The 23,371-nt window shown below is 53.5% G+C and overlaps 1 protein-coding gene across 2 annotated transcripts in view; it reads left to right on the plus strand.

Moving 5' to 3' along the window:
* LOC134491892 (phospholipid-transporting ATPase ID-like) overlaps positions 1-23,371 on the plus strand; it is a 62,225-nt gene that overhangs the window by 35,955 nt on the left and 2,899 nt on the right. The window contains exons 11-27 of one of the 2 annotated variants that reach the window (XM_063295943.1): positions 19-107; positions 4,002-4,198; positions 4,858-5,066; positions 5,715-5,758; positions 6,712-6,877; positions 6,972-7,160; positions 7,515-7,630; positions 8,422-8,586; positions 10,480-10,591; positions 11,419-11,524; positions 12,647-12,791; positions 13,322-13,505; positions 13,896-14,119; positions 16,546-16,629; positions 18,774-19,019; positions 19,586-19,724; positions 20,059-20,702. In XM_063295943.1, coding sequence (XP_063152013.1) covers positions 19-107; positions 4,002-4,198; positions 4,858-5,066; positions 5,715-5,758; positions 6,712-6,877; positions 6,972-7,160; positions 7,515-7,630; positions 8,422-8,586; positions 10,480-10,591; positions 11,419-11,524; positions 12,647-12,791; positions 13,322-13,505; positions 13,896-14,119; positions 16,546-16,629; positions 18,774-19,019; positions 19,586-19,724; positions 20,059-20,594 — 2,951 coding nt within the window. In that variant the 3' untranslated portion in view covers positions 20,595-20,702. Of the gene's footprint in view, positions 1-18; positions 108-4,001; positions 4,199-4,857; positions 5,067-5,714; positions 5,759-6,711; positions 6,878-6,971; positions 7,161-7,514; positions 7,631-8,421; positions 8,587-10,479; positions 10,592-11,418; positions 11,525-12,646; positions 12,792-13,321; positions 13,506-13,895; positions 14,120-16,545; positions 16,630-18,773; positions 19,020-19,585; positions 19,725-20,058; positions 20,703-23,371 lie in introns of those variants that run through there. The other variant, XM_063295944.1, reaches the window with a different exon arrangement.

Raw genomic sequence — 23,371 nt, forward strand, 5'->3', positions numbered from 1 at the left:
CATGGTTTGTTCCACCAGGGCCAGATACCAAGCTGATGCAAAACAGCGGAAGAACCACTTTGAAACGGACGAGCATCGAGCGTCTCATGAATTACTTGGTCTTGGTGGTGAGTCCTGTCTGTTGGGCTGGGCTTCAAACCTTTGGCTGCCCAGAGATACAGCCGGGTTACCTGGTGAATGTTGTTCTTCTTCAGTGCAAATGTGCTTGCGTTTCCCTTAGTGATCTCACGTGTACAGCAATGATGGAGTCTTGTTGGGTTCTTGGTGTTCTCTGAGCTTGGCATTTTTCTTAACAGACATTTCATTGCCTCAGTCCTTAATATCATCGGTGCATTGACATGAGGGGAGGTTTGGTATCCCTTTAGATAAAGCAGTTTGTCCTGCCAGCCTTGTGTTCTGTGGATGTTGTTTCTTCTTGATTGCTTTTCCTTAAGTGGGGCTGGTTCCTGCTTATCTGGTGTTGCTTAATGGGTGTGTGATAAGATATTGCCACAGGAATGGAAGGAATATCTACAGAAATAAGGCAAGACACAGAAGAAGAATTAGTAAAGGTTCTAACCAAGCTATGCCAGCAAATCTGGGGAATGACACAGTGGCAAACAGATTGGAAGAGGTCAGTCTGCATAGCAATACCAAACAAAGAAGACTTAACAGAGCCTCCTTAACACAATATCCTGAATTTTGAAGCCATTAGTGGCCAGCTAGGGCCACTGAATGGAGCAGAGCTTAACACAGTGGAGAAGCTGTGCACAGAAAAAGAATATTATCTTAAATAGCTTTAATGAGCATGTTAGAGAAACATGGGTTATTGATCTTACACACTCAGCCCTCCCAAGCATAAAGAATTACACGCTTAGACAAAGTAGGTTTAAGATAAGTAAAAAGAGTCTTACTGACTTTATTCTTGGTTCGGTTATATCCATATTCGGTGAAAAATGATGTTCCTTGTTTCTTCTGTTCTTTCCCTATACTTAGTGATCTCTTAGCCCTATAGCTGCTAAGAGCTGCATGGAAGAAAGGGGCGGCCACATGGCTTTAGGCCCAAGATGGAGAGAGAAGCAAAACATGCTTCTTTTCAGATGGTGAAGGAGGAAGAAGAGGAGAGAGGAAGTGGGAGTGGCAACAAACAGCTTCCTCTAACAAGCATGGAGAGTTGCATTGTGGGACAAACTCAATTTACATGCTAATTGAGGCATGCTGATTTGTTAACATCTCCAACAAATTTAACATGCTAGCAAAATAATGCTCAGGCTTATCCAGTGTAGATACATGGATGCAGAGTCCTACATGGAAAAAGAGATGCCAGATACTCCAGCTGCCTTAAGAAAAAGCCAAGGAACATGAGACAGTATTGCTGATGCATGCTGGATAATTGGGAAAGCCAAAGAAGACCACAAGAACGTCACGATGCGCTTCATTGATTACAGAAGGGCCTTCAGTTGTGTTGATCACGTCAAGCTGTTGAGTGCGCTCAGAAAAATGCGAATCGCAGAACGTCTCATCGTCCTCATGAGAAACTTATATACAGGTCAGGATGACACAGTACGGACAGAACATGGCGAAACAGACTGGTGGCAGGTTGGCAAAGGAGTGCCACAAGGCTGCCTCCTCTCCCCTTACTTATTCAGCCTATATACTGAATATATATTAAGAGAAGCTGGATTGGAGTAAGATGGGCATGGTTTCAAAACTGGAGGAAGGAACATCAATAACCTGCTCTGATGACATCTCTCTAATAGTCAAAAATTCAAAGGATCTGCGAAGTCTGCTAATAAAAGTTAAGGAGCGCAGTGAAAAAATGGGACTAGAATTAAATATAAAGACGACCAATAATGACAACAGGTAGAGCCACCAACTTTAGAATCAGCAATGAAAATACTGGTGGTGGACAGCTTCTGCCTTTTAGGACTGACTGTCAACAATACAGGAATCAGCGGTCAAGAAATACACTACAGACTAGCACTTGGTAGGACAGCCACGAAGGCCTTGGAAGAAATACGCAGATGCTGTGATGTATCTCTGCCTACAAAGATCAGAATCATGCAAGCCATGGTCTTCCCTGAGATCCTGTATGGAAGCGAGAGTTGGACTTTGAAGAAGATGGAAGGGACAAAAGAGGAGGATGACCAGCAGCAAAGTGGATGAACTCAAGTACAGTGGCGATGTACGGCCACCTGAAGGGCCAAGTTGGGGCAGGTCATCATGGAGAAGGTCTGTCTGTGGAGTCACTGAAAGCGGACACCACTCGTGATGTCCCATAATCAATAAGGCAGAATGGGCTCAGGGTGGTTTCCTCTTTCCTTTGCTCTTTGGTTATTCCTTTTTGAATGGCTTGTAAGTGTTTCTATGTCTGTTGCTGGATTTGTCAATAGGGAAAGCTTCTAGGAATTCCCTTGCATGCTCAGAGAACTCTTGCTTGGTCTAAAGTGTCCACAGTTTCCCAGCTGAAATTGCAACTGAACTGTATCATGAAATTAAACATGCTTCATTGGGTCTTCTACTGCCAACCCTCTCCCTGTTGCTCCTGCCTGGGGGAGGCTGTAGAGGATGCCAGTTTTGTCTTCTTTGGCTGCAGGCCTCAGGGTTTGCTTAGGACGCTTTGGAGGGCTTGGCTTGTTTGCTGCAGAGATGCCAAAGGGTTGTTGGGGATTTTTGAGAAGTTTCCAATGCATGACAGAGTTATCCTTTTTGTCGGTTGCCACAGTTGTGCTGTGACCGAGGGGGTGGACAGGCACTTTTTAATGAGTTTGCATGCGTATCCATTGAGTTGGAAAACAAGTGTTTCTGGGTTTTGGAGTCCTGGGTTACTGCAGTGTGTTTTTGCTCGTCTGAACAGGGTCCCTACACAACTTCTTCTGTGTGTGTTATTAGTGCAGGTTGTCTGTTACTGTCCTCTTCTTCTTACGTTAATTTGATTCCATCAGTAGTGTTGTTGATTGTCTCATGTGTGTTCTCTACATGTTCTTTTCAGGTTGTGGTGAAAGTGTCATCTGAAGTATATAATCAATTTGTATTTCGGGTTGTAGGCGTGGCATCACCATTTGCTGTGAATCCTGAGGTGGGGGTCCTAAAGGTATTCCTCTGGTTTGCTTATTTCTCCATCGACCTGGAAATAAGTGGTGAGACAAAGTTTTATGAGTTCCATGAGTCCTTGGTGTTTCGATTTTTGTATGCTCTACTAAGTCTGGTGAATTGTGTAAGAGTGCGGCAACTGATTCTTTTGCCAATTTTGGATCTATGAATGTGCAGCAATTTAATCCTCAATTGTTAGATTTTTTATTTTCTCAAGGCACCATGATGATTCACTTCCATCTGTGAGGTGGCCAAGTTTCTTGGGATGTTCTTGAGCTAAATTGTGTTTTGGGCTGCCTGGTAGTTGAATGGTATGTCAGGTTTGTGTATTTTAGGGCACTCATAGAAGCATAGGAGGACAGCTTTTCATACACCATTGTTCTTTCAAATCAAGAAAAGTTGCAGTGATCTAACCAAAAAGGACCCATCACAAAAACTGTCTATAAACAGCTACCAAACTTCATTAATGTCAGTGCACTGATGATGTTGGCAAGAATGGAAATGAAATGTTCGGAAGAACACCAAGAATCAAATTGCACAAATTTACCAGGTAGTATCTGTGATGTAACTGAGATGACAGTTGAGTTGTCAGCTCATGGGATGTCAGCCAGTGGAAAAGGCTGTCACATGATGCAGTGAGTTTTCATCATTGGAGGTCTTCAAATGGAGGCTAAATGGTCATCTTTCAGAGGGTCTCTAGTGGATCCATCACGGAGAAGATGTCTTCTTCCAGCCCTTTGATTTGATGTGATGGACAGGTTTGGCCAAGGCACCAGGAGGGAGGGAAGTCATAGCTGCTCTGAAGGAAGGTGCCTGAGGGGCGTCTCTTTCAGCCAATGGGTGCAGAGAGGTTGTGGGGCTGGTCCCCAGACTGGGAGAGGCCCTCCCGTATCGCCTGGGCTGTGTCCAATTTTCCCCTCTCTTGGTAGATCTTCATCTTTTTGGCTGTCATGTGTTTGATCCTCGCCACTGGCAGCTGTATCTGGGAATTCAGACAGGGCTACCGGTTCCAGGTGTACCTGCCCTGGGCAACCGATGTCCACTCAGCGTTCTTCTCCGCATTTCTTGTGTTCTGGTCGTACGTCATCATCCTCAACACCGTGGTGCCCATTTCCCTCTACGTCAGGTAAGGTGGTGGCCTGAGGGGCCAGGCCAGCTTTCCCCCTACCCCTCCGTGCAGCCACCAAGCTTGGAAGGAGATGCCATTGAGCCTGACCGACGGGGCTGGGAGTTTCCTCCCCCCCCTCCTGGTCAGCCCTGCTTCGGAGATGGTCCCTGACCCATCCTGGAAGAGCTGCCATCGTGGTTGGCCAGCGGGGTGGGACGCACTGAGGAGCAGGCTCAGTTGGAGGGGCTTCCCGGAATCCAGCAGCACTTCTCTCCCCCCCCCCACCGTTGTGCCCTTCGGATGGCTCTGCCAAGAGAGGGCCTCTCCGTCACCCACAGACAGCCGAGGGGGTGTCCCTGACGATGTGGGGAGCAGGAGGAAAGAGGAGCCTCCCCTCACCGGCCCAGGGGCCTTGTCCCTTGGACGCAGGGGACAGCTCCTCAAGGAAGAAGTGCCACTTCAGCCTGGCCAGCAGTGCTGCTTTGCCACCTGTACATGGCTTGCTGCTGCCGCCGCTTGCTTCTGCTCTGCCACAGCGCCCCATCGCCTGGAGGCACAGCTGGCTGAAGCCAGATCACATCACCAGGGTGGGAGTGGGGCACTGCCTGCTTCCCTTTCTGGGGGGTAGGGGCTTCCCTTCCCACCAGGCACCCAGAGTGTTCCTTCCTTTGGTCCAGCGTCGAGATCATCCGTCTGGGCAACAGCTTTTACATTGACTGGGACCACAAGATGTACTACCCACCCCATGATATGCCCGCCCAGGCCCGCACCACCACCCTTAATGAGGAGCTGGGGCAGATCAGATACATCTTTTCAGACAAAACAGGGACCCTCACCCAGAATATTATGGTCTTCAACAAATGTTGCATCGCTGGAAAGGTCTATGGTAAGGTGGGGCCTGATCGAATGGCGTCTCTCTCTCTCTCTGATGAAAAGATGGCAGTGTGTCAGCCTTTGCCTGCTCTGGTGCCAGCCCCACTCTTCCTTGCCAGAGAAGGAAGAGACAAGGGGGAGGGGGGACTCCACTCCAGCATGTTTCACACCCTGCTCCCTGCAGTTTTGGCTCTCTGGCCCCAGGGTCACTTTCAGATGAGTCTTGAGGGCCATTTGCAGGACCGAATGTCTTCTAGCCATGGTGTGGAGATGCTTGCTGCTCTTCAGGCACCGACGCCCCCCCACAGTGCCAGCTATAGGCTCAAAGCCATGAGGGTGTTAGATGGCCAGGCATTGGGCACAGTCAGTTCGGGGAGGGGTCTGACTCCGGTGCAGCGTGTGCTCAGCATGGGGGGAGGAGCGTGGCCTGGCGGTGGCTGCTTTGGTCCTCAGCATCCCTCTGTCTTGAGGTTCTGGGTGGTGTATGTGAGAGCCACGGTTTCGGGGTCTCATAATAAAGAAGGGAACAGGAGCCCCCCAGGTCCGCTGGGAGACTTGCTGTTGTGAGGGCACAGGTGTTCTCCTGCACACAGGCCCTGTGGTAGTTCGCAGCTGGTGTATCTGGTTGACCTTCAAAGCGCTCTGTGCTTCTCGCCCACAGGAGATATTTTGGATTCAGATGGAGACCTGGTGGAAGATGCCCAGGTAAGGGCCACGCAGTCAGCCCTCCTGAGAAATGGGGCTTGTTGTATCCCAGCAGCGATAGTCGCTGCTGCCACCAGGGCAAACATAGGATGCCCATCCGTGCTTCAGGGAGATGATCGAGTCTGGGGCAGCTGGGCGGGGAGAGAACCCCGTATTTTGCAGGATGTCGGCTGTTCTGCACCGCACCACTCAGGTGCTGTTGCTCAGTGTGGAAGAGGCTCGCTCGCCCCCGACTCCCGCTCTGCCACAGCATCTGTGCAGCAAAGGGCTTCTGTCCACCCGAGAAGCGTGGAGACAGGGAAGCCTCCTACGGTGCCATTTCCTGGCAGAGAGATCCGTGGGTCTTCTACTGTCCACCTGCCTTCCTATGCTGGTTGGGCAAAGGCGGGTTGTGGGGAGGGGCTCCTGGCCACCTACCCTACCTGGGCTATTTTTGGACAGGAGCTTAGCACTCTTGTGGAAGGTCACTTAATCTTTTTACTGCCCTTTGGTGTCGAAGGGGAACCTGGCACAATGCTTGCCAATTTCACTCCAGCTCAAATCCCAGTATCTCAAGTCACTGAGTGCTGCACGGGAGGCTGGCAGCAAGTGGAGATGCACAGTGACATTAGAGTAGGCAATCAGCCCCACTTCACAGCACTTACTGTAGGACGGCAGGTAGGGCCCGGCAGCCCCCCCTTCACCTGCCTACCCCAGCTGAGATGCATGGGCACTTTGGGCACAGGAAGAAAGGGCGGGCACGGCCAGGGATGGGTCGGGGATGACACTGGGTGTTTGTGTCTCCTCGGGAACTGGTTTGACAGGGTCTTCCTGCTGGGTCAAGCGGTGTGTGTGGACGGGCCCTAAAGTAGCTTCACCGCCCCACGGTGTGGGGTGAGTGGTCCCCGGACCGAAGAGGACGTCCAGTTCAGGGCAACGGAAGCTGCCGTTACCTTCCTTGTTTCCTCCTGCAGACGATGGAGAAAGCTGATTTCTCATGGAACCCGTTGGCTGACCCAAAGTTTGTCTTCTACGACCAGAGTCTGGTTGAAGCGGTGAAGGCCGGGGATAAGTCCGCACACCGGTTCTTCCGCCTCCTTTCCCTCTGCCACACGGTGATGCCAGAAGAAACGAAGGAGGGTGAGGCTGCACCACGTGGCAGAGCTGGCGGGGGGTGCGCAGCTCGGGGGCAGCGCACGGTTGCAAAATGTCTGGCGCCTTTCCTTGCCCACAGGTGTACTGCTGTACCAGGCCCAGTCCCCGGATGAGGGTGCGTTAGTGACTGCCGCCCGGAACTTTGGCTTTGTGTTTCGTGCCCGTACCCCCACGACCATCACCGTGGTGGAAATGGGGGAGGTCCTGGTTTACGAGCTGCTTGCTATTCTGGACTTCAACAATGTGCGCAAAAGGATGTCCGTCGTTGGTGCGTCTCCCTTCCTTCCCGTCGTTCTGGCTCCGCTAGAGCCGCTCCTCCCGCTTGGAGGCCGGCTTGCGTCACGGCAGAAACCGTAGTTCCGCACGGCCACAAGGCCCTTCCAGCTCCCCTGGCCCGATACGCAACAGCAGTTAGTGGGGAACAGTCCAGGCACTCTGCTGGGCAGAAGGGCCAGGGCCCCGCAGACAGGCTACCTGGGCATGTTTGGAGGGCTGAAGGAGGAACCCGGAGGGGACGGAAGAGGGACGAGGAAGGGCAGGCCTCCCACGTGCTCCGGGCTGGGTCTTTACCGGGGCTCCGTCTTCACAGACTCACCTTCTGCCCTCCCTGCCTTGTTCCCAGTGCGAAACCCGAGCGGCAAGCTGACCCTGTACTGCAAAGGTGCCGACACCATCCTGTACGAGCTGCTCCATCCTTCCTGCAGACATCTCAAGGAAGAGACCACCGACCACCTGGATGTAGGTGCCCAGCCAGGCTGGGATGCTGCTGGGGGGGGGTCACCCTCCCTCACCTTCCCAGATGCAAGCAGGAGCATGGCAGGCTGCCCCTGAGGGTCCTGTCCTGGACTGGCTGCTCCCTCTAACGTGAGACAAGGCTGTGCTGCCCCCCTGCTGCCCCCTTGGGCATTCTTGATGCCAGCCACCGAGCCAGGCGTAGGCGTGAGAAGTGAGCTGAGCTGCAGAGGGCTGCCCGGCCTCCCCCTGACGTCTGAGGGCATCTGGTCCCACCTCCTGCGCAGGGCCAGACCCACCAGAGCGTTTCTGACGGGCAACCCCGCAGCCTCCGTTTGAAGGCCTCTGGCAGAGGAGAGCTTGCCACTTCCTGCAGCAGCCGGTGGGACCAGCTTATGGCGTACCTGGCCTGGCCTGACCCCTTTCCTCCTGGCTTTACCCCCTGGTTGCAGTGCTGCTCCCTGGGGCTCTGGAGAATAGGCCACTCCCTTGTCTCCGTCATAATCCATCAGCCCTTCTGGAACTGACACTTTTCAGGCCAGGGGGTGAATGACTCGCAGCCGTGGTGCCCTGGGGCATCCCCTTTGGCGCAACTGCCAGGTGGGGCCCAACTCAAACAGGGGCCAGCTCCTAGGCTGGCTCTGCAGGTCATGTGCCCAGAGGTGCTCCAGACCTGTGGCCTCCCTGGCAGGTTGGAGGTGGGGGCGGCAGGCCTGGGCACCGGGTGCGCTGGGTGTGACCGGCGACAGAGAACCTCCGTGGGTGGTTCAGGGCTCTGACACCTGCTGTCTGCCTAGGAGTTTGCAGGGGAGGGCTTGCGGACCCTGGTCGTGGCTTACCGGGACCTGGAGGAATTCTACTTCGAGGACTGGCGGCAACGTCACCACCAGGCGAGCACAGACCTGGAGGACCGGGAGGAAAAGCTGTCTGAACTGTATGAGGAGATTGAGAAAGACCTGCTGGTAGGCTCCCAGCAAGAAGCAGTGAGGCAGTTGGCAAAACGCTGGCAGCAAAAGTAGCTTGAGCTGCCACAATCATAGTGGTGGTGGCTTTCTGGGCAGACCTTCCTCCATATCTGATCTACTGCCAGGAGGAAGCTGTTGCCCACTTTCACTCACCCCATCTACCACTCCCAGCAAGTGGCAGTCGGGTCACTCCCCAGATGCTGCTCCCTGGGCGATCATCTGATGCCCTTGGACCAACCAGCGCCTTGTGGCAAGGAGTTCTGCTGAATGGTTTGGTAACTGTCTGTTCACTGACCAAGGGGTTTCTCCTCCAGTGCTCATCCTTGAGAACCCCATGCAAGGCAGCTAGAAAGCACAGCTATACAATAACACACACACAGCCCACACACAGATCTTCAGCTGCAACAGAGTAAATTAGATGGCAGAACTTGATCCAGCTTGGATGACACTGACCCTGGCTGGATCAAGCTTATCCCAGCGGGAGGATCATCTCTTGAGATGAGACCACAAGGATGTTTTATACTTCGTTTTTCTTTTTTAAAATGTTGCTTGAGCACTCATTCAAGGGGAAAAGGAGAGTGCAAGCTGCACAGTGCCTGGATCCTGCACGCGTGCATACACACACGCCTGTCACGTTACGGCCTTTTGAGGTGAGTACTGTGGCGCACAGTGCAGAAAAGGAGTAAGAAACTCTTAAGCCAAGGAAATTAAAGGCAGGAGGAGTTAAGAAAAAGAAAAGGACGTATCCAAAACCTATTTACACACATGCCGTTCCCTGTGCCTCTCCCTGCCTTTCTGGCGCCACATCCGTCCACTGCTTTGAACTTGCCTTTTGTTCCTTAAATGTCCTGTTTCTCCCTTTTGAGGACCACCTCCCCTTCGCCCAACCACGGTGTTCTCAGCCTTCCGCTCAACTCTCCCTCCCTCTTGACTCATTCGTCCTTCCTTCACTGGGTGTGCAGTTTGCAATTCAGTCCTCCTTCATTTTCTCCAAACCACCTCAGCGCCTTTCTTGCTCATTTCACCTTTTTGTATCCAGCCCAGACCCATTCGCTCGGGTTTACCCACTGCTTCTCAGGTGCCACCACATTAAACTGACACGCCCAACGCTTGCTCCCGTATAATGCTCTTATACTGTATGTACAATTTTCACTGTTTTAGAGAAATATTCATTCCTTGCAACTGACCACATGCTGCCCATGACCTTTTTACTAGCATTTGCACGCCTTGTCTAAAAATGTCTAATTTAGGAGTTCCCTTGCAAGCCAAGATACTGTACCTTGCCCACATCCCACTGACAGGAAGGCATTTGTAGTGTACCAACGGGACTCAGAGTGGTTTTTCTTTCGTTCTGCCCATACCTTGGGCATGGCATGGGCATTTATGACTTTATGCTGGCCAGTCTCTGGGTGCCACAGTAGATTTGGCCTGTCTTTCTGGTCACCGTGCGCCTCTGAACATTTTCCACTTTTCCAAAGCTATGTTGCATAACTTGGTTTTTTTTCATTGCCTGCCTGTCTGCCTGCCGTGAAATACCAAAAGGTCACAGGAAGGACAAGGGTCCAGTGAGGAGGCACTCAAGAAACGCTTGGCCTATTCTGGCTCCCGACTTCATGACTCTCTTGTCCTGCCTGTCTTGGCATAACAATAGATATTCCCCTGAGAAACGCCCACCGCAGCACCCTTACTGCTGTGTTGCCAGCTTGGCAACAGGCAGTTCTTGGGATGGAGGGAGGGAGGGAGGGAGGGAGGATGGGGCTTGTGGCTGGAGAGGCTCAGCCCACACCATGGCAGATAAACGATGCTTGAAGCATCAGTGCTCTGGCAGAGGCACCCCCTGCCCCCATCAGAAGATCTCTCCCTGCAACTGACCGTTCCTTTCCTCTCTAGTTACTTGGCGCCACCGCCATCGAGGACAAGCTGCAGGACGGTGTTCCCCAGACCATTGAGATCTTGGAACGGGCACATATTAAAATCTGGGTGCTCACCGGTGACAAGCAAGGTACCGGCCGCGGGGAAGAAGAGCAGACGGGGGAGGAGTGGGGCGGAAGGGCTCGGGCCCAAAGCTGAGGAGAGCCGGAAGCGGCACCCCAGAACTCCCACGGGGCACACTCAGGGGACCTTGTGCCCCCCTGCTGCCCACCTGCCGTGGCAAGAACAGTCAGCTTCCAGCCCCCGTCCCTGTCCCAGGCAGAATAGACCAGGAAGAGCCTTCCTTGCCACAGAGCAGGTTCCTGGGCAGATGCAGCATGTTCTCAGGGCCTTTCCTGTCCACAAAGGACTGCTGGTGGGAGGGGAGGCAGGAGGCCGCCTGCCCTCGCCTGGCAACTGAGAAAGCCTGCTGGCAATGGTGGCCCTCCTGCCTCTGAGGGCCAAAGAGAGATGGGTCAGCAAGGTTTCGAGGCCAAATCTTGGGTCTGCCTGGGGAACCAGAATCGGGAGAGGAGTGTGGAAGGGGGGGGGGCGGGAAGCAAGAAAGTTGCTTAGGCCAAGTGTGAAGGCAAAAGAAGAGAAAAGCAGGTTCTACATGTGGGCAAGAAAAACGGGGTGCTGAGGCAGAGAGAAGAGCAGATCTTGGATTTAGCTGGGTCAAGGAAGGCCAGCAAAGAATTAAGCATACTGAAGATCCATCTGCCAGGACAAGGGGTTTAGTGTGCCAATTTTCCGGATGCAGTGCTAGGGCACCCTCCCCCAGCTCCATATAGGGAGGCATCTGGGAACCACGTGATTAGACAGAGGGAGGCCATATGAGAGGGCTCCCCGTGGGGAAAAGGGGGGGTCTCTCTCCTTCCTTAAGATAATGGACCTTGGGGGAGTCTTTTTTCCCAGAGACTGCAGTGAACATTGGCTACTCCTGCAACATGCTATATGACGCCATGAAGGACATCTTCTTCATCAACGGCAACAGCTCGGAGGAGGTGCGGCAGGAGCTCAGGTGAAGAGACCACCCAGCTTTAGTGCCCACCTGTGAGAGAGGAAGCTGCTCTGGGTGGGTCAGTTTCAGATGGGAAGAAGAGCTGGGCAGAGAGAGGATGGAGAACCCAAGGACAACGGAGCCAGGGGGCCATCCTTGTAAGAAACTTCAACATCCAGTTCCTGGAGGAGCTGAGGGTACCCTCAGGGGCCCAGAGAAAGCAAGGTGCCACCTTTCCAGAAGCATCCCTCACTTGGTCATCACAGCTCCTGCTGGGCACACTGACCAAAGGCGGGTCTCTCTGAGGCCCAAGACCAGCCCCCCTGGGCCTCATTTTGGGTGTCAGAAGGAGTGTTTCCTTAGGAGTTCCAAGACAGGAAGGGATCATCCTCTCAGACTCACTGATCTGCCACACGTCTGGGCTGCCTCCCATCTCCAAGGCAGCAACCACGGGGTGCGGGTGGCTGGGTTTGCCAGGCACAGGGAACCCCCAGCTAGGCCACCACGTTAACTTCACAAACTGCGCAAGCTGCCTTCATGCAACATGCTTAATCTGTTTCTGGGTTTGTTCAACACAGTAAGATGCAAACTGACCAACCAACCAGGATTAGCACGTTGTAAAAGCCATCGCTAGGCCTTTATCTGGCCATTGGGTGAGCTCAGCCGTTTTTCAGGGTGTCATGTGAACCTAGGCAGTGGGGTGAGCCAAGTATGCCAGGCAGGGCCTGCCTCTCAATTTGATGGTTCATTCAGACATGAGCCTCTTAGACTTCTCTGGCCTAGGTCCATTTAGTGTTTTAAACGATTTGGAAACCGCACAGAGTCACTGGGAATCGGGTGGCATATACATTCTGATGAAAATAGTAATGACTGTTGCAGTCTATCAAGGTTGCAGCGGCTCCGCCCATGGCTCGGCGGGGACACAGTTTGGGCGGGAGTGGGGTGCTGGTGGTCTGAGAGCAATTCAAGGAGAGGTGGGAAGTGTGCGTGGCGGCCCCATTCCCCTGAAGCATTAGCAAGGGCACAGCTCAGGTCCCACAGCCGCCTCTGGGCACTCGTCCTCCACATTCCTCTGGCCCTGTCCTGCGACGGTTCCCTTCTTGGTTCGTGTCCGTAGGGTTCATGGTGCTGGATCTTTTCTAGGGAAGCGAGGGACAGGATGCAAGCGGAAGCTGCTGCAAAGGAGGAAGAATTCGATCTCCACACCAACAAGTCCAGCTGCTGCAGCTGCTGGCACAAAGAGCAAGCCAGCGGAGAGTATGGCCTGATAATTAACGGGCACAGCTTGGTAAGGGGCACCCAAGGCTATGCTGCTTCTCCAACGGACCGGGTTGCCAGCCGGGGTCCGTGGGGCCCTCCAGCACTTGTCCCGCAGGGGCAAAGCAGTGGAAGCCTGCAGTAATGCCATGTACCCGCCCCACCCCCGAGATTAGACTGGCCCCGATCCTGCCCGCCTTTTGCAAAGCACCGAAGACCCAGATGTGCCCTGGGCAGGGGGCAGGACAGGAGGTCAAATGTTACCGCTAAGGGTCCATTGGGTTTGTTTTTAGCGAGCATTGTAGGTTTTTGAATATTTTGTTGATACTGTGAGAAGGCCAGCCATATAAATCAATTTAATAAGTAAATAAGTGCCAGCTTCAGGACAAGCAAGGGGATGGTCCTCAGAGAGCCAGAGGGGAGGGCGTGCCTCCTTGCTCGACCCAGAACCCAGGGGCTTTTCCCTGTGTGTCTCGCACCCCAACCTTGCTGCATCTCTGGTGGAAGGGCCACCGTCCTCCTTTCTCGCATGCTCACACGCCTGCTCTGTGCCCATGGCAGGCCTACGCACTGGAGGGGGAGCTGGCGGAAGAGCTGGTGAACACGGCCTGCCTGTGCAAGACGGTGATCTGCTGCCGGGTGACCCCTCTGCAGAAGGCCCAAGTGGTGGGGCTGGTGAAGAAGTACAGGAACGTTGTCACCCTGGCCATCGGAGATGGCGCCAACGATGTCGGCATGATCAAGAGTGAGTGGGGCAGGGCAGCTCTGCTTGCAGCCAGGGCATGTCAGATGCACTCTTTCATTATGGGGGAATCATGATTGCCAAAGTCTACCGTAAGCCCCAGTTTCTTAGCCGGGTGGATGGTGAGATTTCCTCTGCTGAGATGAGGGGGCTCCCCGCGCGCGTGCAGGAGTGGTGGGTGGAGCAGATGGTGGAGTCAGTTGTGGGAGGGGGGCACTGAGGCCCGTTTCCTGCCACAAGGCCGGAGTGGTCCACCTGGAAGGCCCCCGGCCCACGGGCAGCCAGCCTTTGCCAGGCTGCTTGTAGCCCCCAGCCTCATGTCCCTGTTGGAGTGGCCTGGGCTGTTTCCTGACCTGCTCCCGGCTGAGGGCCTTCCTGCGCTTGGCCTTCCAGCTGCCCACATCGGCGTTGGCATCAGTGGCCAGGAGGGGATGCAGGCGGTGCTGTCCAGCGACTTCTCCTTCGCACAGTTCCGCTACCTGCAGCGGCTGCTCCTGGTCCACGGCCGGTGGTCCTACATCCGCATGTGCAAGTTCTTGTCCTACTTCTTCTACAAGAACTTTGCCTTCACGCTGGTGCACTTCTGGTACGGCTTCTTCTCCGGCTTCTCTGCCCAGGTACTGGCTCCCGAAGACCCGCAGCTCCCCCCTGGAGGCGGCTGGCGGGGCGGCTGGGGGGGCTGCAGCACATCCCTGGCTTACTCCGCTGATGTCCAGATGGCAGGCCTGATGCCTGGCAGGACCGGGCACCACTTTTCCTGCTGGACTGTCAGGCGGGTGGCAGTTTGGTTTAAGGGGCCAGCTGGTTGATTAATGGCCAGGAGCATTTTCCTTGGCCAGGATAGCTGGCAATTTCAGTCCCCACCTCTGCAGACGAGAGGAAGAGCCCTTCTCCCTCCCCGCAGACCCTTTCCACCACTCCTCCCAGCCCCCCAGCTCCCTTTCTCCTCGGGGGCTGTGGCCCACCTGGCTGGGAGAAAACAGAGCCCGGGAGCCCCACCAGAGTCACTCACCTGCCACGAGGTCTGGGGGCAGCCGGGGCCCTGGACAGGCACCTCCCGGACAGGGAGAGGCGTGGAGGGAGGCAGAGGAGGATTAAATCCTTTCCCTGATTTGAGAGGGGAGACGAAGTCGTGGAATCCCAGACTTGTGTGGCTGGAAGGGACCACAGAGATCAACTAGCATGTGCAGGAAAACCAAGAAAACTGTCCTTATCCTATCTGCTGTTGGGTCTTTCCTTCAAAATCTCCAGAAGATCCTTCCTGTGATCGTGGACTTCTCCACTGCTGTGCAGATCATTCTGCCGGGAAGTCTTTCCTCATGTTTAATCTGATCACGCTAAAGGTCAAAGGTTTCTTTAATTGATGTAAATGTGAGTTGGACATTGACATAGGAGTTGCAGTCAGAATATCTGGAAAGCCCTGTGTTGGGGAAAGGTGTGGGGTAGGAAGGCGCTGGTGCTCTGTCAGAGAGCATAACTCTTAAGGGCTGAGAAAAAGCATGCATCCCCTAACCCCGTTTCAGCCAGCAGATATTTCTCCTCTCCAGACATGCCCCCCTGGCTGCATCTGATTTCCTTTTGGGTTTTCCCTTTGCCCCATCTGTTTCCCTCCCTCCCACAAGCACCAGTCTCTTTGGGACTTTCCTAGGTTTTCATCTTGGCCACTGCCTCCTTCCTCCCCCTTCCTCTTTTCTTCCTTTTTGCACAAGAGAGCTTTCTTCAGAGTTATGGAAATGATTGATGCTGCTCAACAAAGGAGTCCCTTGTTTTAAGAGGAGGGTGAGACTGATCCAAAGGATGATCTGCCCTGAGGATCTTGCTGGCAGATCCCAGCCTTTCTGTTGACTGGAGCGGGTTTGCCCGCCCCCCTCCCAAAGCTGGAAGCCTCTGAGATGCCACCATTTGCCAAGTTAGATGATGCTGAATTTAGAACTTAGAAGAAGCTGAACATGGATCAACTTGAGATTGCCAGCAAGCAGGACAGGACTGTCACCCTCTGGCTGCCCCTTCCACTGGTATTATTGAAGATAGGTTGCCCCTGCCCACTGCCAGCAGGTCTTTGCAGAATGCTGGTTAGCCCCTCATCATGGAGGCAACTATTGGAGCTGACCCTCCTCAGAGAAGAGCTTTCAGAGGCAAAAGATCAGGAAGGATCTTTGCTTAACCCTTGACTTAAGAAGCTGGATAATGCCATGGTGTCCCAGAACTGGAGTTGGAAGGGGCCACAAGGGTCTTCTAATCCAACCCTCTCCTGTGTGCTGGAAAACCACAAAGCCATCCTCAAGAGGTGGCTGTCCAACTTCTCAAAGCCATCCAGAGATGGAGAACCTTTGTAGTTACCGTCACACAGTATATTTTTCCCTATATTTAAATGAAATCTAGGTAATTGCAAGTTGTGCCCATGATTTCTGGTTCTAGATTCTGTGGCCATGGAAAATGGTTCATCACCATCTTCCCTGCAGCTTCCCTTTATGGACCTGAACATGGCTGTCCTGTCTGCCCTCCCTCTTCTTTTCTCCAGACTGAACATTCCCAGTTGCTCCAGTCTGTCCTTTTCAGGCATGTCCTATGGGCCCTAAATCATCTCTCTTGCCCCTTGCCCCTTTCTTGCCTCTGAACCCTCTCCATGTCCTTAACTAAGTTACCAGCATTCCCTGGAGGGATAATCAGTAGGGACAGGATGGGTTGGTTTGGGTGCCAAAGTGTGTGCTTACACTCTTCTAAGCAAACGGGGTTCTCCACTGTAGAGACAGCTTTGCAAGCCAATGTAACAGTTTCCCAGATCTCGTTTACTAAGAAGTCTGTGCAGTGTACTGACCCACGCTCAGGATGCAGAGAGTTGTTCTGAGGATAAACTGGAGAGAAGAGTATGATGTATGCCTCCTTGAGACACAGAACACCACACCTAAGCAATAGGATTCTAGAAAGAAATACAGGCATCCCCCCTCTCGGCACTGATCCCAGGTCTGCAAGTTTGCTCACCATTCCACCTTCCTGTCTCACACCCTCCTCTCTTTCCCCCGCCCTGCTTCTTTCCCTGCAGACTGTGTATGATGAATGGTTCATCACCCTTTATAACATGGTGTACACCTGTTTGCCAGTGCTTGGAATGAGCCTCTTTGATCAGGTATGACTTGCTTGCAGCGCTCGGGCCTAAGATTTTGCTAGGTTTTGGCCCATGAAACTGAAGGAAGAGCAATAGACAAAGAAGACTCCCTCACTGGTGAAGCAAAGTTGCCTTCAATGGGGTAGATGGAACTTCCATGCCACACGCCTGGGTCCAGTCTCCAGAGGCCCCTTGTTTTGTCTCCATGTACAAAACGGGGACATCAGCTAGACACGTAAGTACATGGGCTTGTCTCACCATCTCAGCCCTGCTGCATGAGAGCAGGTTTTTGCTTCAGAGCAGCTGAAGTGATCTGGATATGGAGGACGTGGCCACCTATCCTTGGCTGCAGTCAGGTCACTTTCTGGGGTCTACCGAACAGGCAGGCTATGAACACCATAAACCTCTGCATGGGTGAGGAGCCTATTAAGGTATCCACCGAGGCAGTTAACGGATCCTCACTGTTTCCAGAGGCACTTGGGGAATTCCTGGTCCATTTAGTAAGCTGCTCATTCTTGTTTTGGTTGATATCTGATGCAAGGAGACAACCAGAGTTTGGATGAGGTCGCATCTCACAGTTTTTCCATTAGTTGATAATGGCCAGCTCTAGGAGACGAAGCAAGTGAAAGACCTAGAAGTGAACATGGCCAAGAATAGGTACATGCCTATGTTTGGGTCTACAGTGGCAGCAAGAGTGATGCAGCATCTCTTCTTCTCAACCTTTATTGTGTCCACATATTCCCACCCAGCAGCCCTGTCAGGTTGAACTGGTCCCTGCTGGGAAAGGGTGGGGAGGATAGGAGTCCTGCAAGATACTCTCAAGTTTTTATGGGCTTCTTTGCAGATAAAATCTCTAGTATTTGCTCAGGGGTGGACCCAACTGGGCAGAGCCAGGCAAGGTGAGCAGGGAGACATCTTGTGATGTGAGCAGGGACTCTTTTTGCTTGTGGAACCAGAGAATGTGATGAGGGTCCTCTGTAGCATGAGCTCAGCTGCCTGCATGGGGTGGGGTTGCCTGAATTTGGGGTGCCTCTTTGAGGGAGCTCAGCATGCCGCAGGCTTGAAGAGGCCACTGCATGATCCAGGCATACTTGACAACTTCCACTCAGTCTCAACCTCCCTGTTTTGGGGAAGGCTATTTAGAGGGTGGCTGGGAATCAACCCAGTGGAAACAGATCATTTGGGACCCTTTCAGTGATGATTTAGGCCCAGATATTTGATGAAACAATATTGGTCACTCTGGTAATGACCCCCATTGGGAGTGCACTGCTCTTGGTCCTAGGAGATGTCTAAGCAGCATTTTATATCATCGACATGGTATCTTAGCAGGCTGCATGCAAGGGTTGGTATCTAGGGATCCAGCCCACGGTTGTCCCATGTGGGGTGCTGCAGGCCTTGGTCCCCTCCTCTGTATTATTTGGCATCTATATGAAACTCCTGGGAGAGGAAGCCGTCCGTTCAAGGTGAGGTATGACTGGTGTCCAGGCCAGCAATGCTGTGGGGGCCCCGAACTGGTCCTGGATACTGTCAGGGTCTGGATGGGGAGAAACAAGCTCAGGCTGAACCCTAGGAAAACAGACCTGCACTTCGTCCACAAACATCTTAGTCTCCCTGAAACATCAGTTCTGGTTGTGGCTCTGGCTGGATTCAGACTCACTCTGCAGGGGCAGGTCCATGACTTTAGGATCTTCCTGGCTTTCAGGCCCTGCTAACAGCAGGTGGAAGCTGTGCCAGGTGGGCCTTTGCTGGTGGTGTACCAGTTGCGACTCTCCTTGAGGCAGGGAGACCTTGAAATGGCAACTCGTACTGTCACCACCACACTTTTGAACTCCTACAGTGCAGCCTAAAGGCAACCCCATGGAGAGCACATTACTGCAGCCCAGTGGAATGGCGAAGCTTCAGTCAGTCTAGAACAGAGCAGTCCACAGGGCTGAGGCCGGGAGGAGGTACCTCTCCACCATGATCCAGATTGTGGAACGGCCTCTCTCTGGAAGTCCAACTGGCCCCAACGCTGTTGGCCTTCCAGAAGCAAGAGGCCTCTGAGTAGTGCACGGACAACTTCTGAACTAGGCTCTGCCTTTGTATGGAAGACCGGGTGGGTTTAGGACACCTCCTACAGTGGCAGCAGCTCCTGCCTTGGTACCAGCTTCCTTTTTTGCTGCCAGGACGTTGATGATCGCTGGAGCTTGCAGTTTCCCCAGCTGTATGCGCCTGGCCAGCAGAACCAGTACTTCAACAAGAAGGAGTTTGCCAAATGCATCGTGTACAGCATATACAGCTCTCTGGTGCTTTTCTTCATCCCCTACGGAATCATTTTTGACTCCACGCGGAGTGACGGAAAGGACATTGCCGATTACCAGTCCTTTGCCCTCATGGCGCAGACCTGTCTGCTCGTCGTGGTGTCAGTCCAGGTATGGGGCCCCACTCACCAGCTGCCACCATTCTGTGGCCCCCCGGCTGTTTCTCCTGAGGACACGTCCAAATCCCGAAGTCAGGATAAACTGATGTAGCGTCTGCACCCCGAGTGTCCCCCAGTCCTCAAGGTCATGACTTAAGCAAAAGCAGGCATATTAAACTGGCAGGACCCGGCCAGGTTGGCCTGCATTAATCCTTGCTTTGATATCACGGTGTACAAAGGGTGGGAATTCAGATCTAGGAAAGCTGGTGCACTGGCACAGCAGAAATCTGGCAAGGAAGCAGAGACCCCATTGCCCCGGGCAGCTCAAGGGGAGCTGCTTGGCTTGAGGAGGGCATGCTGAAGCTTCATGTGTACGTAGCATCCGGGGCTCAGCTGGCCAGGTGCTCAGGCAGGCTCCTGGGGCTGTCTGGAGGGGCTTGCAGTGCATGTGGCTTTTCTTTGCATGGCTGGCAGAGGAGAGACAGCACTGGTATGGGGTGGGGGACTCGTGGAGAGCCAGGGGTCCTGCTCAGCAAGACCGAGCTGCTGCTGCTGCATTAGCAAGACTGTCTTTTGCAGATAGGCTTGGACACAGCCTACTGGACGGCCGTGAACCAGCTCTTCATCTGGGGCAGCCTGGCGGTCTACTTTGCCATCACCTTCACCTTGTACAGCGACGGCACGTACCTGATGTTCACGTCCTCCTTCCCCTTTGTCGGTATGTACGCAGGGAGTCCCCCATTTTGGCAGAAGCTGCAGAGGATTTAAGGAGCCTCCCACTTAATGCTGGGCGGGCCTTCCTTCCAGGCACTGGGAGAAGCTGCTTCTGGAGCAGGGCAGCCCCACGGGGGTTGCCAGCAGCTACGTCCCCGGGGTCAGCTGAGGGAGCCCAGTTGCCTGCGCTCACCCCAAACCACACATCAAGCAAGGGCGTCTTCACCCAGCGCTCTGTGTGATCCCAAGCGGGCAGCGCTGTCAGGGAGGGGCATCCGTCCCATCGCGTGCCTTCCAGCCACCTGCAGTTGTGGCACTGCCCTGCCCTCTGTTCCCAGGCACGGCCCGGAACACCCTCAACCAGCCTGAGGTGTGGCTCGGCATCTGCCTCTGTGTGGGCCTCTGCGTCCTGCCGATTGTTGGCTTCCGGTTCCTGAAGATGCAGCTCTGGCCAACCCTCAGTGACAAGGTATGCCTCACGGCCCTGGAATTTTGGCAGCTGTTGGCCTCTGGGAGGCACGGGGCAGGGGCCCCCCACCTTTCCTTCCTCAGCCGGTGGCGATGTGCTCCTGCCACCTGCCCCATCCGGAGGCCGGCTGGAGGGCTTGCAGCCAGGAGCAGCGCCTGGATGACCAGTGCAGATTGCACAGAAGGGAGCAGGAGGAAGAGGCCTCTCTGTGGAAGGGAGTGCGGGCACCATGCTCAGGGACGGCGGAAGGCCTCTTTCGGCCAACCCGTGTCCAGCAGCGGCAAGAGGTCTGCCTGTGGATCTGAGGGAATTTGTTTACTGAAGTTTTCTCCTAGCTTTCATTTGGGTGCTCTTGGCAGGGTATGCAGCCCTCACGCTCCATTTTCCCACACAACCACCCTTTGAGGTCGGCTGGACTGAGTGAATGGAAGTGGCCCAAAGGCAGGCTCTGTGGCTGAGGGAGGACTGGAGCCTGGGTCTCCCCATACCCAGCCCCTGCATGGCGCTGGCCTCCCTGGGTATAAGAACTGACACTTTGGATCCCAGTACCAACCTGACTCATGCACAATTGAAATATGCAGAATTCAGATTTATTGAAAATGTGTACAGATCAAGAGAAAAGCTGCGATTGAGGATTCCTGCCTAAACTACCTAACTGAAAGTTAGCAGACACCCCGCTCCCCCCTTACTTCTCTTCCCACCAGATTCCAAGGGCCAGGCATGTCTCTGATGGTACGACCTTGACTTCCCCCCTTAGCCCAGACAGAATAGTTTCACATTCCTTGGTGTTCCCCCTCCCAACTGGTTCTTGACACGTCTTGACTCATCATGGCAGACGATTTGTCAGTCATTTGACTGTGGAGCCTGACACTGGGGTTGCATTGCAGCTCTAAAGTCCTGTCTCGCAGGAGGAGCTGCACTTCCTTTGTTGTGGAGGGATGGGGTGGGATTTCTGCCCTGCCCCAAAAGCAACCCCCGGAATTCATGTGTGCACCGGACATCAGGAGGTGCCACTCAGCACTCAGCACCAGCTCAAGACTTCTGCCAGCCTCCCTTTAAGCAACAGGGGTGGCTATCATGTGGTTCTTTTGCCCCCTAGTGATCCTTTGAGGTACTTTGCCAGCCCCAAGGGGCAGAGCTGGCCCTGTGGGTGCCACCCTCGGCATCCCTGAGTTCTTAGAAGCTGGGAAGAGGAGCCTAGCACCCACCGCTGGACCACTTAAGGTTGCCCCCTTTTGCCCTCTAGCTCCCAATGCACAAAAACTCTTTTGAGCCAGAGGAACAAAAGGTTAAAAAGTGCTCAGGTAGCCCCACAAGTGCCAGATGCAAAGCAAGCACATCCCATCAGCAGGGGAGGATGGGCGTTAGCCTCAGAGCTTTAGGAGGGGCTGGGAGGTCATTTCAGACCCTGAGAGTTGCTCTTGGGAGCAGGGAAAGGATAGAAAAGGAAATAAGCAACCCCCCCCCCCCCGAGAGAGAGAACCAGTATGAAAAAATAAGTAGGTTCCCCACCGGAAGGCAGGGAAAGTGCCGAAGCCTCCTGGAAGGGAGTGGAAAAGCCGGGCAAGGGCCAGAGAAGTGCTTGTGTGGGGTGGGGAAGGGGAATCTTTCCCCCAGTGTGAAAGCTTGTGGCTGAGTGGTGGAACGAAGGGGCTGCGGGTATGAAAAACAGCATGCTGGCTGCAAAAAAAAAAGTGTGAAAGAAAGTTTAAGAAAGAAAAGTCAGGAAAATACCAAGGAATTTTGAGGGAAAGAAAACCTTGATGAGCAGGATGTCAAAAGGGTAGAGAAGATAGAAAAAGTGTTAGGCTGCAGGCATCAATGGCATAACGGGAGAAGCGTCCAAATAGCCATGGGGCTTGTTTACGGAATGGCTGTGCCAATTGTTCAAGGTGTGCAAGGACTGCCCTGCGCCTGGCAAGTGGAAGATTGCTGCTGCCATCCCTCTATAAGGCAGCGAGAGTGAATACAAAGACTTTGGAGGATTAGTTTGTTAAAGGTGTCTGGAAATCGCTTGGCAGAACCCTGATCAAATCAGATGAGTACAAGAGGTGGCAGTAAGCCAGATCCTGCTGGGGCAGCGTGGCAAGGGGTGTGTGGGGCAGGTGTTCGCTCTTCAGTCAGTCACTGAGAACGTAGGAAGGAGTCTGAGAAGGAAAGCATGTATAGGGTCTGTGTGGAGGAAGGGCACGATGAAGTAAGTTCAGGAGTTGAAGGTGCGCTGAGGACGAAGAGCGAGCAGCATTTGATGGAAGGGAAGCCTTCATGTGTAGCAGGTGGCTCAGCCCTGAACAGAGAGCAAACAAAGCTATGTGAAGTTCTTCTTAGGTGGTTGATGCATTTATGATACGGCACGCTTGTGGTGATGTTAGAAGTTTGTTAGTTGGGAGCAGGAAGGTGCATGTACTTTTGCCTGCAGGCAATGCCACATTGTTGACAGGGAAACCAAGCTATTTTTAGAGGAAGTTAGATAGCCTGCACAAGGGAATGAAGACCATGGATCTGAAAATCAGTGTATGGAAGGCAAAGGTAGCTGTTATCTGGCAGGGAAAATGGAGTGAACAATTGCAAGTAATGCAAAAGTGGTACATTTGATTTCTGTACATCAACGGGATATTTATTAAGGAAGGGAAACAGATGGAGCACTATTGCAGTGCGCAAAAGCTGGAGTGTGGTCTGTGTTGTTGGAGTGTTGTTGGAAGACATGAAAAGGGATGTGCGCTAGAAGGTGCTTTTGCCCACTTTGTGGCATGGAAGAGAGAGCTGGATGTGTCTGGAGCTACATCTGTTGACTAGAGAAGGATATTTAAGATCTGCTCAGGGTAAAACAAGGAGAGGTGGGTCAGGAACAAAGAGGGCGGAACAGAGTAGGTGAGTGAGGTCTCTTGCTCTAGTTTGATCCTCCGGTGTTTCTCAACCTTGGCTACTTTCAGCTGTGTGGACTACAACTCCCAGAATTCCCCAGCCAGCAGTGGGAGTTGAAGTCCACACCCCTGAAAGTGGCCAAGGTCGAGAAACCCTGCTCTGGAGCGAATGAAGAAGGGTCTCTGGGCAGCTCTCCAAAGGGGGAGTGGGAGGAGAAGAGCAGGAAAGTGGGTGAGCCAGGTGGGGCATCTAAGGAGGCAGAGGTGAGGGGTGAAGCAGGGGATGGGCGGGTGGAGGTGAGGAGGCCCTGCGAAGAG

This window comes from Candoia aspera, chromosome 2, assembly GCF_035149785.1.
Source record: "Candoia aspera isolate rCanAsp1 chromosome 2, rCanAsp1.hap2, whole genome shotgun sequence".
Classification (NCBI taxonomy): domain Eukaryota; kingdom Metazoa; phylum Chordata; class Lepidosauria; order Squamata; family Boidae; genus Candoia; species Candoia aspera.